This window comes from Sprattus sprattus (genome assembly GCF_963457725.1).
Source record: "Sprattus sprattus genome assembly, chromosome: 13".
In the NCBI taxonomy this organism is placed as follows: Eukaryota; Metazoa; Chordata; class Actinopteri; order Clupeiformes; family Clupeidae; genus Sprattus; species Sprattus sprattus.
The window spans coordinates 2,809,837-2,826,253 of record NC_137911.1 but is presented as its reverse complement, the minus strand read 5'-3'; the positions used below and the strand labels follow the sequence as shown (position 1 = coordinate 2,826,253).

Below are 16,417 nucleotides of genomic sequence, written 5' to 3'. Positions count from 1 at the left end.
AAATGTATACTTTTATTTTGGAAAAATGAATGACCCCCATCTTTTAAGAATTTTGTGGACCAATTATCTTCTTTCTTGCCTTTAGAGAAAATGACTTTGGAGAAATTTAACAAAGGCTATCTTTTTCATGATCTCTGGCGCCCTATAATTTCAGGTTTGATCAAATTGAACAGGTAGAGTTTAAACCTTGACATGACGTTGGTATTCCACATTATCTTTTTCTTATTGGTTGTTAAATATATGTACAGACTGAGATTGAAAGCAAAGCCCTCCATTACCATTTTGTCCCCCTTTTTTTTCATGAACTAGCCCTATTCTTTGTATGTATGTGTGTGTGTATGTATGTACAGGCACGTGTACACGCACGCACGCACACGCATTTATATATGTGTGTGTGTGTGTGTGTGTGTGTGTGTGTGTGTGTGTGTGTGTGTGTGCGTATGTATGTATAGATGTATGTATATGAATATATTTTCTGTTCTACATAATTTCCCTTTTTTATTTTTAGTGTTATTCTTTAATTTATCATATGTATTAGGGCTGTCAAAATTGCTCAAACATGACATTCGAATGTTCGTTTGGAAAAAAATCACGAATTCGAACTATTCGAATATCTGGTTGCCTATTTTACGCAGTTGCCGTCAATACGTCAATAATGAGACAAAACCATGGTTCAAATTAGTGGGATATATGCAAACACGCAAACTAAAGTAATCTGAAGAAGATGCCCACTTCTGAATGTTACAAAGTATGCTACTGGTAACCTTCCTTGCTTTGCTTACCATTTATCGAGTAGGCCTATTAAAATTGATAAAGAAAAAAATGCATGTCGCCTACGTCTTCCACCATGCCAGCGAAAGGGCCAGCACAACTACGCACCGTTCGGATTCATGAAAAAAAAGCTGTCTCGGACTTTGCCGAGAACATTGCGTTACAGCAGCTTATTGAATGGCATAGCCTGTGTAAGTCCAGCTCAGAACAGTTGTGAATAAGAAAGACTAAATGTCCAAATGTCTTGCACAGACAACCAATTTAAATCGCCAGGAACAAAAATGATGAACGTAGGCTATATGATTTTGTAATGTAGTGCAACCGTGGCTAAACTGCTGGGTTATTCTCAATGAAAAGAAAAACATTAGGCTATAAGAACGATCATCGCAAGCAGCACTGCTTCCCCGACATCTGCGGAGTGGGAAAGGGCTTTTCGAATGTGAGACAATTTAACTAAGATGGACAACTGCGCCTCACTGCCTTATTGTTTGCTAAGTGTGTCGCAGGATTTATTTTTTTCCCCCGCAGAAACCAAATAAATCGGTTCTGGGAATTCCGTTTGTTAAGTTATCGGTCTTGCGCAGGCATAACTTGGCGTAAAAGTATAAGCGGAACGTCAGTGTAATAAGTATTTATTCAATATTATTCAATGTGCACCGGCTATCTTCATCCGTCTCTATACAGCATTCAACATTCAACTAAACTAACGACACACATATCATACACGCAGGTATGAGAAACCGTAACACCTCTAATATAATAGCAATGCTATTACCGTAACACATATAAGAGCGTACCGCAGGAGTGTTTTTTCACATTCGAATATTCATTTTCACGTTCGAATTCGCGTTTTTGGATACTATTCGAACTCGAATTCGAACTTCAAATATTCGTTGACAGCCCTAATATGTGGGGGAGGGGGGAGGGGGGGTGAGTGGTTGGAGGTATGTGGGGAAAAAATCTTCGAAAAGGACTACACGAACAAAAGAAAAAAACATATATATGTTTGCATGTTTGAATGTCCTTTTTGAAATAAAAAGATTTAACAAAAAAAGCCTTGAAAAATTAGGGTAGGTAGGTAGGGATTATCTTTTTTTTTACTTTGGCCAAAACTCTAGTGATACAATACAGTTTAACACAGTAAAACTGAAATACATGAGGACATTTATTTTTTCAATGTCATACTTTAATTTTGTGCATAGTGGTTTCTTCAGTTTCATAATGGTTTCTTTTAATGGTTTCTTCAGTTTCACAATGGTTTATTTTAATGATAAGCCGGTCAAATATCGATCTATGACGGCATGCGTAGCTTAAAGAGTTACATAATCAGGTTGTTTGCAATGCAACATGTTTATTTGCCTAAGTTTACAATGGAAAAAAAATGTTTGTTTGATGCGCGTCAATTAGTGGCCTTTAATCGCAACCTGCTGTGGCGTTAAATTGAGCACCGCAACATGGTCATTGCTCTGATTGTTCAATGGCAGCAGAGATTCTAAAATGATTGGACCCTCTTTTGAATCCGTTGCGTCATCCTGACTTTTCGCAGTGCTAACAGAACATTTTACTGTTACCATCAATTACCTCGCACCTTAACAAGGGGTCACTCCATTCCGACATAAACGCCCGACACTTCGGTCTTTTCTCTGGTGAAGCTGTTCGTACACCTAGGGCTTCAGGTATTCAGTGTTTTAAAAGTTTACTTTCTACATGAACTAGTTCAGTTCATAATTAAAATTCTCTATCTGTCTGCAATACCGCTCTCAGCCTCTACGCAACTTCAGCGCTCTCACGCACGGGCATAGACGGTACAATGAAATGAAACTCGCTCAGACGCAACACTGCAGGTATTAGCCTACAGGTTCATCCTCGTCAGACGGTTCACCCTAATCAGTTGCGTCTACTTGGCCATGTTCTATCCTTCTCACTCAGTTCGCTCCTTGTTTGTAACCGACGGTTTGCGCTTTATTTAAAATGCAGCGTATGCATGTTGTTTAATGACTTTCAAACGGCAGAATAGCCTGTTCCTTTAAAACACAATAATAAGGCCAGTGCACGTTGCAAGGCAGTGCAAAGGCTAGGGTCGGTCGGGAAACAGGAAACACAATTTTTTTTTTCCTAGGCCTTAATGAGATTGGTGTTAAAAAGTCATTCGCAACATATTGAAGTTTTTTTGTTTTTCATTTTTGGTTGCCTGTTTCTGACAATCCCTGCACATACATTCACATGTGTTAGCCAGGTTACATATATTCACTAAGTAACCTGTCTTCACATCACTGCAAATGACTGATTTAGGCTGACTTTAATGAGTGTTACTTCAGAAGTCGAGTTTGAGTCCCGTGCAGGATTGTGCTGTCTACACAAGGCAGGTTACACACACACAACAGCACCGCTGCTGAAAAAAGATCTAAGGCGAAACATTTGCGTATGCAGGTGTAATGAATTTAATTATATTGTTCAGACCCTCCAGGATTTCGCGATGTCGTGAACGCGCCAATTCACGCGAAGTCAACAATTACCCGCAAATTCAGCGCGACGTAGCAATTTTTAACACATCACCGCAATTTTCGCACAAATTTGACAAATCATTGTCGTCTCCCACAACTTTCTCCTGCCCTGCAGACACGGTGCAGACACTAGCAGGGTTCTAATCCGTTGTAAACAATGAGAATGGCTACACCAGGCATGGAAATTAAACGCAGTATCAGTTTATCAAAAACTAAAACTAGTTATTGAGGTGAGTTAATCTTCCTATGATCTCTTCTTGTCCAGGTCATATGAGTTAACACGGAAGGACCGGCTCTACAAAAATATCCAGCGTATGCAGCAGGCATATGGATATAAGAACTTCCACTTCATTCCACAGACCTTCGTGCTCCCATCGGAATATCAGGAGTTCTGCAGTAAGATAGATATTCCTTCCTTTTTTTTTAACATAGTTTGATTTCACAGTTTGATTTAATTATCAATCATGCAATCCTGAATGCAAACATAACTTGACCTTGTCATCACAATAATTGCATTAACATGTTCATGGATCAATAGTAAGCATTGTCATGTACTTGTCCTTCGGACTGTTTTCCAGTTGATTTAAAAATATAATTTTCCCACGCTGTTCCCACAAAGGCTGCAGAGGCTGAAGAAATGTGGGTAGCTTTCTTTTCCTCTAATTGTACATTTATGTGGCTGCCGCTACCCTAGATAATCTTTTTTCATGTGCCCCCTCAAAAATCCACTAAAAGTTACAAGCGTTCATAACGGTCTTTGATGAACCAATAAGTATATCATGGCATATGGCACTTACAGAAGTAGTAGTTATTAGTTGTATCTTGCTCTGATATTTTAATACATTTTCAGCATGTTTTGCTTTAGAGCAAATTCATAGTTTTAGATTAGTTCAACGACAGTAAGTACTATACATGTCATGTCAACACCCAATTCTCCTTTATTATTCAATGTAAAGTAAATGTGTGATGCAGAATATTCCCTAAGGAAAAACATGGAGTTTCCAATTAGCCTGGATGCCACCCAAACTTAGCCCCGCCCACAAAATTTGAGGTTGGAAAGTTCGGTCTGGCATCGCTCCGTTGGGGAGAAATTATGGTTGATCCAGAACGGATCTAGCCAATGAAATTGTCAGGGCGGGCTTTATACGATGATGGACAGATGGCTTGAGTTGAATTAACAGTAGATTCGAAATCGTACCAAGCTGGCGGCGTCACTGAAGCCTGTTAGTGGGAAATATTTTATGTGAATTAAGCTATCTACACGACTTCTTTATGTCTACATTGACTCAGTTAGTTGTGTATGTGCAACACGAATGTTGCAGAGTATTGTAGGTCTTAACTGAAGCTCTCTAGACCATTATTGTTAGGTTATTGCTAACGCTTAGACCAAAAATCCATTGAAACACATAGTAGCTAGCTAGCCTCGCTGCTAATAAGTATAACGTAGGCATGCATATCTCACAGCGCATACATTTTGAAAGAGGAACAGAGAAACGCTTTTATTTTGTCGATTGAAAAGATGTTTTTGCCGTCCTTCCTACGGGATCCGGTAAAAGTTTAATGTATAAGATGGTCATACTACGTTGCGCTGATTGGTTCTAGGTATCCAATTGAGCGAAGAGGCATTTTCTTTCCTGGTTCGTTGAAACACGCCCCATAATCACAGCTCAATGGAGTAGTATCAGACTCATATTCTGACTAGAATTATGAGTATGACATCGTCAGGCTAGTTTCCAATACAAAATACATTCAAAATTGAAGGTGCAAAAATGTCACTCATCACTCATAACCTCTTTTCTCAGAATCCCATGAACCATATTGTCATTGCTTCCTTCTGATCCCTTTCCAAAGAGCAAACCTTGTTGTTTTAAATGATTCTCTGATTTTTTTTTTTTCACTTTATGTTCTTTTTTTTTTATACTTAATTTCTGAGTTTTTTTTAATGTGTTTTGTTTATTTTTTTTGTCTGTTTTGTTTTGTTATGGTTTGTTTATGTATTGTTCTTCTGTATTCTGCTCAGTCAGGGCATTGCTGCAAAAAAGAGCCCTGTGCTCAGTCAATTCTCCCTGAAATAAACAATGATAATGAAATGAATGAAACCTTACTTTGCAAGAAGTGAATTATGCTTGATCCTGGACCCCATTTTATCATGTGGTGATGTTCTGTAACAAGGCATTGTTAAATCAAGTTATTGGGCCCTAGTCTGACAGAAACAAGTTTTGGAGGTAACAGCAACACATGCATATTGCTGCACAAAGAGAATAAGTGGAAAAGTAGAAAGTACAATGCAACATTCTGCTCTTTCTCGTGTTTTAAGAATGAATCGAAGGTCATTTGCAACGGTTGAAGTGTATCAAACGTAGAGTGATTATTAGCAGTTAAGAGTTATGCCAGGCTATCCCCACTCATGAAATGCCTTTTGAGAAAGCCAATTTAGAATGAATCAATTGTTCGACCAGAACTAACAGTTGTATAACAGTCAGTAGCATGCTATGTGGATGTCCATGAATGAAAGCTGTCATATCAAATACCAATATTGCTTACACTACAATGTTACTGTATATGGCATCTCCCGTGACTTTTATTATGCCATGACTTATTATGTTACGTTATCTTGCTATGCTGTTTCTCATTGTGTTATGTTATGGAGAGTTTAATTCTTACAATTTGATTAGCTTTTGGGGGGCCAAGCAGTGAAGCTGTGGAGTGTTTCTACCATTTCTTATTGTTCATCTTCCTCTTTTTCTTCTTATGCCATTGGAGCCTTCGGCATCCCCTAGAAACTAAAACAGTTTTGAAATTTGGAACACTGGGGACAATCCCCTGATTCTTTTTAACCAAATGCCATGTCTGCTCCTCGAGCACTCCATCATCACAGATGGGTGAAAGTTGGAGGAACCTGTATGCATGTAACTTTTGAACTGTATGCCCAGTTTAAAAAAATGAGGTCCATTTTTTTCACAGGACCAGTTTCTTCCCACTCAATATTCACCAAAGTTGGCACATTATTTTGAGACTAAGACTCTTATAAGTTATTTCAAAGATTTTTCGTCAAAGCATCCGTCTGTCAAAACCAATCAAAATCGTGCTTTGACATAAAAACATCAAGTTTCCATGGCAACTATGCCTTGCGGGACTGCTTGGCCCCCACATCGATGATTGCAGCTATATTTTTCTTTTTACATTTGTTTTCTTCTTTTAATCTTTGAACTTCCTCTCCTTGTTTATATGGCAGACTCCTTCTCTAAGGACAAGGGACCTTGGATCATCAAGCCAGTGGCCTCCTCCCGCGGCAGAGGCATTTATTTAGTTAGCAATGTAAGTCAGACCAACACGATCACTTCTCATTCAGTCCAATGTAAGTCAGACCAACACGATCACTACTCATTCAGTCCAATGTAAGTCAGACCAACACGATCACTACTCATTCAGTCCAATGTAAGTCAGACCAACACGATCACTACTCATTCAGTCCAATGTAAGTCAGACCAACACGATCACTACTCATTCAGTCCAATGTAAGTCAGACCAACACAATCACTACTCATTCAGCCCATACATTTTTCACATATGATCTTATTTAATTCTGTTTAATTAGCTTGCAGCATGTCATCTTTTATGTCATCCCGGTCACCTCACTACACGTAATGCAAGTCTTATAATCATGTCTTGTATTGCACTGCAGTGTTAATAACATTAATACATAATCATTAATAGGGCACACTGGTACTGCACTGGAAATGTGTTCCTGCAATTGGATTTTTGGTATGTGCTCAGAATAACATTGTACTATTTGAACTCATCAGTGTGATTTCAGCTCAACATGGAAGTGGGGTTTTGACTTACTTTAACCATTCTTGCCATAATTAATATCCAGTTTTAAGAAACACAATTTGATACAGTATATGTTGACATAACCAATGTCTGGTTTGACTTGGACTAGCCTAATAGTGAGATTTACTCTAGCCGATCTGTTTAAAATGTTTCTGGAGCAATAAAAGATAACACTGACTATAAAGCTGTCGAGAACTAACAAGAGACCAACGAAGAAAACAGCAATGAAGTATTATGGCAAAACATTCTGCACTATCAAATTGACAAAGGTGTGATCCCTAGTTCATATCCAATTTACAAATACAAATAGAATTACAATTTTTTTCTGTCCTTTCTTTGTGTGTCATCAGAATTCTCTTATTCTTTGTTCAGTCCAGGCTCTATAAATGGGAAACAAATATAGTGGCTTGGACCGAATCATGAACAACTCCAGCCAATGAATATGTTCCTTTAATAGCATGGAGGAAAAGGCTGTAATTTGATTGGCTGTTGAGCTGAAATATCAACAACCTGTCGGCAGAAACCTGAACCGCAGTGTAACAGCTGGTGTTTGCACCTGAATCTGATCTTTCAGAGTGCTCTTTACCATGACCTTTACATGATGCCAAAAAAGTTGCCACGTTGAATACAGCACCCTGAGCTGTTTGGCCCCCTCTTTGCTGCTTGCAGCTTTATATATTTTTTTTAATTATTATTATTTGTTATCATCATTTTTATCTTGCTATGTTTTAGTGTGTTGTTGTTTTGTGTATGTACTTAACTTTCTCCTAATCCATTTACAGCCCAGCCAGATCTCGTTGGATGAGAATATTCTGGTGTCCCGTTACATCAACAACCCATTGCTCATCGATGGTGAGTCTGATGATCTTCTTAGGTGTCTTAGAACATCCAGAATTTGTTTTAGAAGTACTTTCACCTAAGTATTTATGATGGATGGAGTTTTGTGGTTTATATGGTTGTTTCTCAACTCAACTTGTATTTATCACCCTTGTGCCTTCACCCTCTTGTATGGACTCATTCCATCGAGTCATTTGCTTAATTCAGCAACCACAACTAATTTAACAGCCAGAATAGTTATGTATTATAACACTATTATAACTATAACAGTTGCTGTTTCTGTACATGCAGCTGCCAGCTTCTTCCACACGTGAAATCACAGCGATTCACCAGGGCAATTGAAAAATGGCAAAAACTTACATAATGCTGCAGTTACAAAAGCATTGGTGATTCTAGGTCAAGATATTGGATCTTATGTGGTGACTCATCAAGACCTGCCTATGATACATTGCACATTGTGTTATAGGTAGAGAATGACTTCCACGTCGATTTATTCATTGATTCAACTTCTGGTTAGATGCCAACTGCATTTACAGTGCTGTGAAAAGTATTTGCCCCCTTCCCAATTTCGTCTATGTTTGCATATTTATCACACTTAAATGTTTCAGATCATCAAACTAATTTTAGTATTAGACAAAGATAACTTGAGCTTACACAGTTATTAAATGATGATGTAATGTATTGAAGGAAAAAAGCTATACAACCCCAACTGGCCCTATGTGTAATAGTAATTAGCCCCTTAGTTACTAAATCAGCCAATTCACCAAATTGAATTGATAATTTGGTTCAATTTAAATAGACACACCCAGGCATGATTACTGCAAGCCCTGTTGAATCTAAAAATCACTTGAAAAGAACCTGTCTGGCAATGTGAAGTAGGCTAAAAGGTGTCAACGTCTCATTGACATCCATCAGTCTGGAAAGGGTAACAAAGCCATTTCTAACCAAACCAAACCAAAACCAACAATAATTCCTCCAAGAGTGCATCGACGACTTATCCAGGAGGTCCCAAAAGAACCCGGACTAACATCTAGAGAACTGCAGGTCTCACTTGCCTCAGTTAAAGGCAGTGTTCGCAATTCCACAATAAGAAAGAGGCTGGGCAGAAATGGCATCCATGGGAGAATTACAAGGCAAAAACCCCTGCTGACTAAAAAAAGAACACAAAGGCTAGTCTCGCATTTGCAAAAAAAAACATCTTGATTCCCCCCAAGACTTTTGGGATAAGATTCTGTGGACTGATGAGCCAAAAGTTTTACTTTTAAGTGTAATGGGTCCCGTTACATCTGGCGTAAAGCTAACACAGCATTCCGCAATAAGAACATCATACCAAGAGTCAAACACGGTGGTGGTAGTGTGATGGTCTGGAGCTGCTTTGCTGCTTCAGGACCTGGGAGACTTGCCATAATTTATGGAACCATGAATTAAGCTCTCTACCAGAAAATCCTGAAGTATAATGTTCTGTGATCAGTTTGTGACCTAAAGCTCAAGCACAGTTGGGTTATGTAATGATACGAAGCATGCAAGCAAGGTCACTTCCGATAAAGGTTCTGGAGTGGCGTAGTCAAAGTTCTGACTTAAATCAGATTGAGATGCTGTGGTATGACCTTAAACGGGCTGTTCATGCTCTAAAACCCTTCAATGTGGCTGAATTAAAACAAATCTGCAAAGTTCCAAAATTCATTCACAGCAATGTAAAAGACTCATTGCCAGTTATTGCAAACGTTTGATTGCAGTTGTTATTGCTAAGGGAGGCGCAGCCAGTTATTAGGTTTAGGGGGGCAATTACTTTTTTACATGGTTTTGAATAACTCTGCACCTTCAATAAATGAAATTATCATTTAAAAGCTGCGTTTGTGCAATTGCTCACGTTGTCTTTGTCTTATATTATAAATAGTTGGATGATCTGAAACATTTCTATGTGAGAAATAAGCAAAATTAGAAGAAATCGTGAAGGTGGCAAATACATTTTCACCGCACTGTAATTGGCTTTGTACATGTGTTTGTACAAGTACAGGGCCAATTAAAGACAGTTAGCATCTAACCAGAAGTGCAAAAGAAAATAATTCTTTACAGATAAGTGCAGGTATAAGTAAGTACGTGCTACAGCATAAGTCATGCTATATCTTACAATATGTTTAGTGTTATTAACAGTGGTAAGCATCATCTATACAGATTGTTATAGATGTATTATATATTAATTATGGTGGCCAAATAGGTGAATTAGTGCTAATGGTTTCTATTTTGTAGACTTCAAGTTTGACGTGCGGCTGTATGTAGTCGTCACTTCCTATGACCCAGTCATCATCTACCTCTATGAAGAAGGACTTGCCAGGTAACATGCAATGTTTTCTGGATACATCTTTTTTTTTTTTTTTATGTCTTTCAAAATGTAGCATTTCATTTTCTTTATATGCTAGACATAGGTCAGGCTATTTATGTTTGTATGAAGACCTTTATGGGCATGAAATTGTGCATAGGAAAGAATTTCTCAGAATGATGTCTTCAGATGCTGGGATGAAGGAGTGTGTTGGTTGATCCAAAAAAGCAGATTCAACACTTCACATATAGATTGACAGATTAGCATATGTACATGTGACTTTTCCTTTTCTCCTATTCTCGCATAAGTTCACGCATCTAGCTACGCTCATTAGAGAGAAACAGAGACAATATAAGAGGAGAATAGAAACCACTGAGAGAAATCTAACTCTCCATTCATCTAGATTGGAGCCTGATCTTGTCTGCCTGAAATAGCTGAATATGAACAATGAAGAACATACAAAACTTATTTATAAAAACATGTTGGAAATGTGGAGATTGAAGGCAGAGTAGGCGATTTATTTTAGAAGCTTTTGTGTCATATTTCTTGAAGTTATCTGGCAATAAAAACAAAATAATAAGTCATCTGTGGCAGTCACAGTGCTGTAAAAAGCCTGTCCAAACATTTCATTCATCCTCCACTGGGTGTCAGGGTTTGTCCTGTCCGGAATTATTTTTCCGATATTGACCGGCGGACTATTTATTATTATTATATTATATTATTAGTATTATTATTATAAGTATTATTATTATAACTGATTTACTTCATTTACTTCAACTTGAACTGTTAAACATACATACTTGAATCAAACTTTGCTTAATACATCTTTTCAGCCTGATTAATGCTATCTATTTGTGGATTTTGTACATTTTTGTAATTCTGCAAATGTTTAAAATATTTAAGACGACCAAAACTATCCTAGCAATGCCCCACACCAGAATAGCAATCACCTCAACTGCCATAACTACCCTAGTGATAACCTAGGAACCACCATAGCAACCAATGTAATAAATGTAATTAATTAACAATGTTCTCCTTCCTTTCCATCTACTTCCATGTACTAAAACAGCAGGCATGTTTTCCTTTTGTAGGTTTGCCACTGTGAAGTATGAGCACAACACAAAGCATATCAAGAATCAGTTCATGCACCTTACAAATTACAGTGTCAACAAGAAGAGCAGTGATTATGTCAGGTAAGCAAGAGAGTCTGGCTGGATGCTTAAACCAAAGTTACGATTTTACGTGTAGGAATCAATCAATTGAGTATAATATAATTTAGACACAAATTCAGGCAAATAGTGTAATCTATAAAATATACATTCTGTGACATTTTGAATGACTTGTTTGTGATTGTGGTTTATCGTGTAGACAAAGGATAATGAAAAGCAGTCATATTTTTTTAAAGTTGCCTCTCAATGAACTATAAACTTGCTATCAAAACCAAGTACCCCTTCCACCAAGCTGGTCTACTGAAGGGCTTTTATGAAGACAGTGTGTTTTTTGTTCTGTGCAGCTGTGATGACCCCGATGTGGAGGATTATGGCAACAAATGGAGCATGAGTGCAATGCTGCGGTATTTGAGGCAGCAAGGAAAGGACACCACATGTGAGTTTGTGGAAGACTTTTACATCCACAGCCAACTCCCACACCTGTGGAATTTACAGTTTTCTGCCTCTTTCCTGCACCTTCTGAAGTTCTGAAGCTCTTGCTGATCACTTTGTGAATAAGGATGGTTTTAAAACAAATGAAATAAAGTTTTGTATTGAACCATAGAATGTGAGTTATGATTCATGTACTTTATAGGTCATTAAACAAAGTCACATGGTCCAGCCAGTTAAAATACACAGGGACCTTTCTTCTTATGTTCCAGTGCTAATGGAGCAGGTAGAGGACCTGGTGATAAAAGCTTTGCTGAGTGTGGAACTGCACATTGCCACTGCCTGCAAGATGTACATCCCCCACAGGACCAACTGCTTTGGTAAGATCCACACGCAATGGCTTGTGTCCATATTTGCCCACAGTTGGCTGTTAGGCCATTAAGTGATATAAACAGGAAAGGACTGGGTATCTGGATGATTTCAGGAATCTTTTCAACAAACATGGTACTGCTGCCCTGATTTCAAGGTTTTACCCTGCCACTGACCTGTTGTGTGTTTGGACTGCAGCTCTAGGCCTTTTAGTCAGCCACTCAGCCTTTGCCAGTGATGGCAGTTATTCTCCATATTATCATATTAGCAGGCTGCGATGCTGCATTTCTCTTCCTCTTTCTCTGGTAGTCTGGAAATGTAGTTTGAGTCTTCTAGTGTGGCTCTCCCCCTCTGTCATAATTGTATCCCCCTCTTCCCATCCCTCTATTTGTGTACATATTTCTTTATATTAGGGCTGGGCAAGTTAACGCGTTAATCTTGCGTTAATTCATCAATGAATTAACACAGACAATTATTTTATCGCGCGTTAACGCAGGTTTTATAATTTATTTTATGATTGTAAAAGTCTGTTTACAGGCTTTTATTTTGAAAAGTCTGCTGCTGACTGCTGCGCAACCGGAAAAGAAACGAATGGGCGGATTAACAAACCTGGAGAAGGGCATAGACATATGTACTTGAAAAGTTGACAACACGCAGGTTAACACAGATACACGAAAGCTAAACTTCTCCAAATAATGTAGCGATTCATTGCCTGTGCATCACCTCCAGCAAAGGTTAACGTCAGTGGGCGTTAACCGGTCAGCTGTTCGCTAGAATCTAGGTGTTCGTTGTCTCTGAATGATGCTAGCAGCAGCTGGCTATCCTAGCCTGTCACCCTACTGGAATGGATCCATCATTAAGATCACATCAGGATGACAAGAAAATCAACTATCGAAAATATGATTTTGAGCTTGTTGTGCAATGATATCCCCTGTCCTCCCGGCTCCCAATAAGTTAAGCTAACTAATGTTACGTGTTAGCTATCGCTAGCTAGCATGGGTAGTTGCCATTAACTAGCGAGCTACAAACGTGAAAATCAAAAGAGATATGGCAGAAACAACGTCATAACCAGGCTGGTTAGTTACATTACAGGGAAACCAGCCATCAAGTACATATTGTCAACACAACTTTTTTGGTGCTTCACTACACTAAACATTAATGCCCTGGCAGTGGCAATAAGCTTTAGTTTTGTATTTGTTTTTGATAACATTGTTCAAGTTGAGAATAACACAAAGTATTTATTTGATTAAACTGCTACTATATAAAAATGTTGTGGCACTTTTGTTGATGTGGCAGAACATTTAAAATAAAAGTGCGCTATACTTTTGAATTGATTATTGGATTTTGCTTATAGAAATGCGATTAATCGTGATTAATCAGGGAAATCATGCGATTAATCGTGATTAAAAATTGTAATCGTTGCCCAGCCCTACTTTATATATATATATATATTTCTTTCCCTTTCGTCCTTTCCTTTTCTCTTCTCTACTCTTGTTCTCTGTGCTTTGACAGTGTATCTGTTATATTTATTTGGGTGCTGCCTGAAGCCATTCTGGCATTCATTCTCCCTTTTTGTCTGCATGTTTTCCTCTCTTTTCCTCTCATTCCACTGTTTCTCTGCTCTTTTTCTCTCACCCTATCTCTGTTTCTGTTTGACTGTCCTCTCTAGGCATAAAACTCTTCCCAGGGATGTTCCTTGTTGAACCTGTTGGTGTTGAGTACCATGGGTAGTGTTATGTCCCCTGCTAGGAGGAGACGTTGAATATTCAGCCGGTGCCATGAGATTTGTGTTGAATATTCAGCCGGTGCCATGAGATTTTTCAAAACTACTGAAAACCATACCCTAAGGTTGTGTTCAAAAGTAATTTGAGTATTGTTTATCGGTGGTCGGGAAGTGTGTGGAAAATGTATACTGCGCCTTCTATAACCATGAACACATTTGGCTAGTTTTCTATGGAGAGGGTTCCATGCCAAATTGTTTAAATTGATAAAGTAAAGCCTGAAATATTGTGTTGTTTTAGTACTAATTTTAGTATTCTAATTTACACATCACTCACATTTTCCATTTTATCCCAACTTTTTGGGAAATCTAGTGCTACCATTAACAACAAACACATCCTAGCTCACTTTCTCTGCAGTCTGTCTACTATGAAATTCTTGAGAGAATATACATAAAGGTCAAGCCTCTCCAAAACATACCCAAACCCTATCCAAATGCATATAGAAATACATTATGACATTGTAATGAATGTATTTTATGAGGTCTAACAAACTCCAAAAACAAGAACTATTTACAAATATGTAAAAACATTTTTTTTTTTTTTTAAATGATACAAAAATTTAAAATATTTAAATATGCAACCAGGCTTTCTTTGCTTCATGGGACCATGCCAGTTGGTGTAGCACATCCTATCTGAGACTAGGCACAGAGACACATTACAACCCAAACATTTGAACATAGTGCAGATATTGCACATATGGACACAATTTTATCAGTAAATACATTAAAAAGCAAATCTGCAGATTGTTTTGCATTACGGTTGACATTTTAAGTAAGTTAAAATTGTTTCATGAGAATGTGCTGATGACTAGCTTGAAAATGTTTGTTAGCCTATAAATATTTAAAAACAGCTGTGCAACTAATGCTGAGCTAGTTCGACAAATATGATTTTGATTGTACCCTAAGTTTCATAGTAGTCAGACTGAAGAGAAAGTGAGCTAGGATGTGTTTGTTGCTAACGGTAGCACTAGTTCTAGTCTATAGAAATGTTTATCAACAAATTTGAAAATAAAGTTGACTTGATAAACAAACATCAGTAGCTTGGGTTGAGCATTCTAGTCTATTACTTAGCTCACATTATTTTATACAGTGACCTCCATAATTATTGTTTAGCTTGATTTGCTTTCTCCTTTCACTATTTCTGTTCATGTTTTTTAGTTTGAATTTGGAGTCTGTTGTTTAAAATCAGTCAGCCATGAATATCAGAGTCGACTGGGTTAACCCTTCCAAAACGATGTGCGCCCGTGGGGCGTTTGGTGGTATTTCTATTAATAGAATGTAAAATCTCAGCGAGTTTTTGTCCTCCAAACATAAAACTAACACCCTGAGAAAGCTTGAATCTTCTAGTTTTCAAATATATCCAGTTCGAAACAAACAAATGAATGAGCACTTTGTAAGGAGAATACAGGTAAAGCCTTGCATATTTCTCTCTCAGAGTGTATAAGCAACCGGTGATTGCCCACCCATTAGCAGATTAGGGCTATTCATATGATAAGCTCATGGTAAATCTCGGATCGCTATTGGGTAATGACGTTGCAGTAAAACGTGAGAAAACGCCCCATTTTCCCGTGTAAACAAGGCAGCATGTAAGGATGTTTACATTTGGACTGAAGAGATACATGATGGCGAACTCCTTCTCTGCTGCCGAAGCCTTGCGCCAAATTCAAGAAGACCTAGTCGGCGAGGAGGAAACCACATCCTCGGATGAGAGCGATGACGATATGGAAGATGAACACATGCACTTTGAGCTTCGTCTTTACCCCGTTGAGGATATCCCTGTTGAGTAAGTTTTATTTGTTTATTTGTTCACCTAGCTCTTGTAATGAATGCTGTTGATTAACTTATAGGGAGTAAAATGCTCCTCTGAGTTGAACGAAATATTTTAGTATGCTACTGTTTGCATAGTGAATAAATTACTTCATGCTTCTAAGACTATTGTATGGTAGAATATAATTCTCAGAGTTGCGTTAATGATGTTAGGCTATATCAACGATTGTTGTTGACGTTTCGAGTTGGTTGTCTGTGCTGATATAAGTAAAACATACTTGGTGACTATATTGCAGCCATTGATGTAAAAATGCAAACGTGTCTTACTGTTATAGCGAGTAAAATGCACGTCGGTATGCTATGAGTTGAATGGAATGTTTAGTAGGCCTATGCTACTATTTGCAGAGCGATTCAATCACTTTATGTCGCTAAGACTATTGTAGTAGAAAACATATTTAATTAACAGAGTTGGGTAAATGATAACAGGCTACACATATAAACGATTGTTGTCTGTTCCGAGATTAGTAAAACATAGAACTACATGGTGACTATATTGCAGCAGATGATGTAAATTGCAATCGCTAAAAACGTGTCTTACTACTGTGGGTAGTCGTTAGTGTTATTATGACGCGTATGG

The 16,417-nt window shown here is 38.0% G+C and overlaps 1 protein-coding gene across 1 annotated transcript in view; it reads left to right on the top strand.

The window, feature by feature from the left end:
* The window catches only part of ttll5 (tubulin tyrosine ligase-like family, member 5), a gene marked incomplete at its 3' end in the record, with an annotated part of 150,725 nt that overhangs the window by 22,740 nt on the left and 111,568 nt on the right, over positions 1–16,417 (top strand). Inside the window, exons 5-11 of the mRNA XM_080850554.1 lie at positions 3,541–3,671; positions 6,511–6,593; positions 7,892–7,961; positions 10,197–10,281; positions 11,358–11,459; positions 11,780–11,871; positions 12,137–12,244. Of these exons, the coding sequence (XP_080706680.1) occupies positions 3,541–3,671; positions 6,511–6,593; positions 7,892–7,961; positions 10,197–10,281; positions 11,358–11,459; positions 11,780–11,871; positions 12,137–12,244 (671 nt within the window). The remainder of the gene's footprint in view (positions 1–3,540; positions 3,672–6,510; positions 6,594–7,891; positions 7,962–10,196; positions 10,282–11,357; positions 11,460–11,779; positions 11,872–12,136; positions 12,245–16,417) is intronic.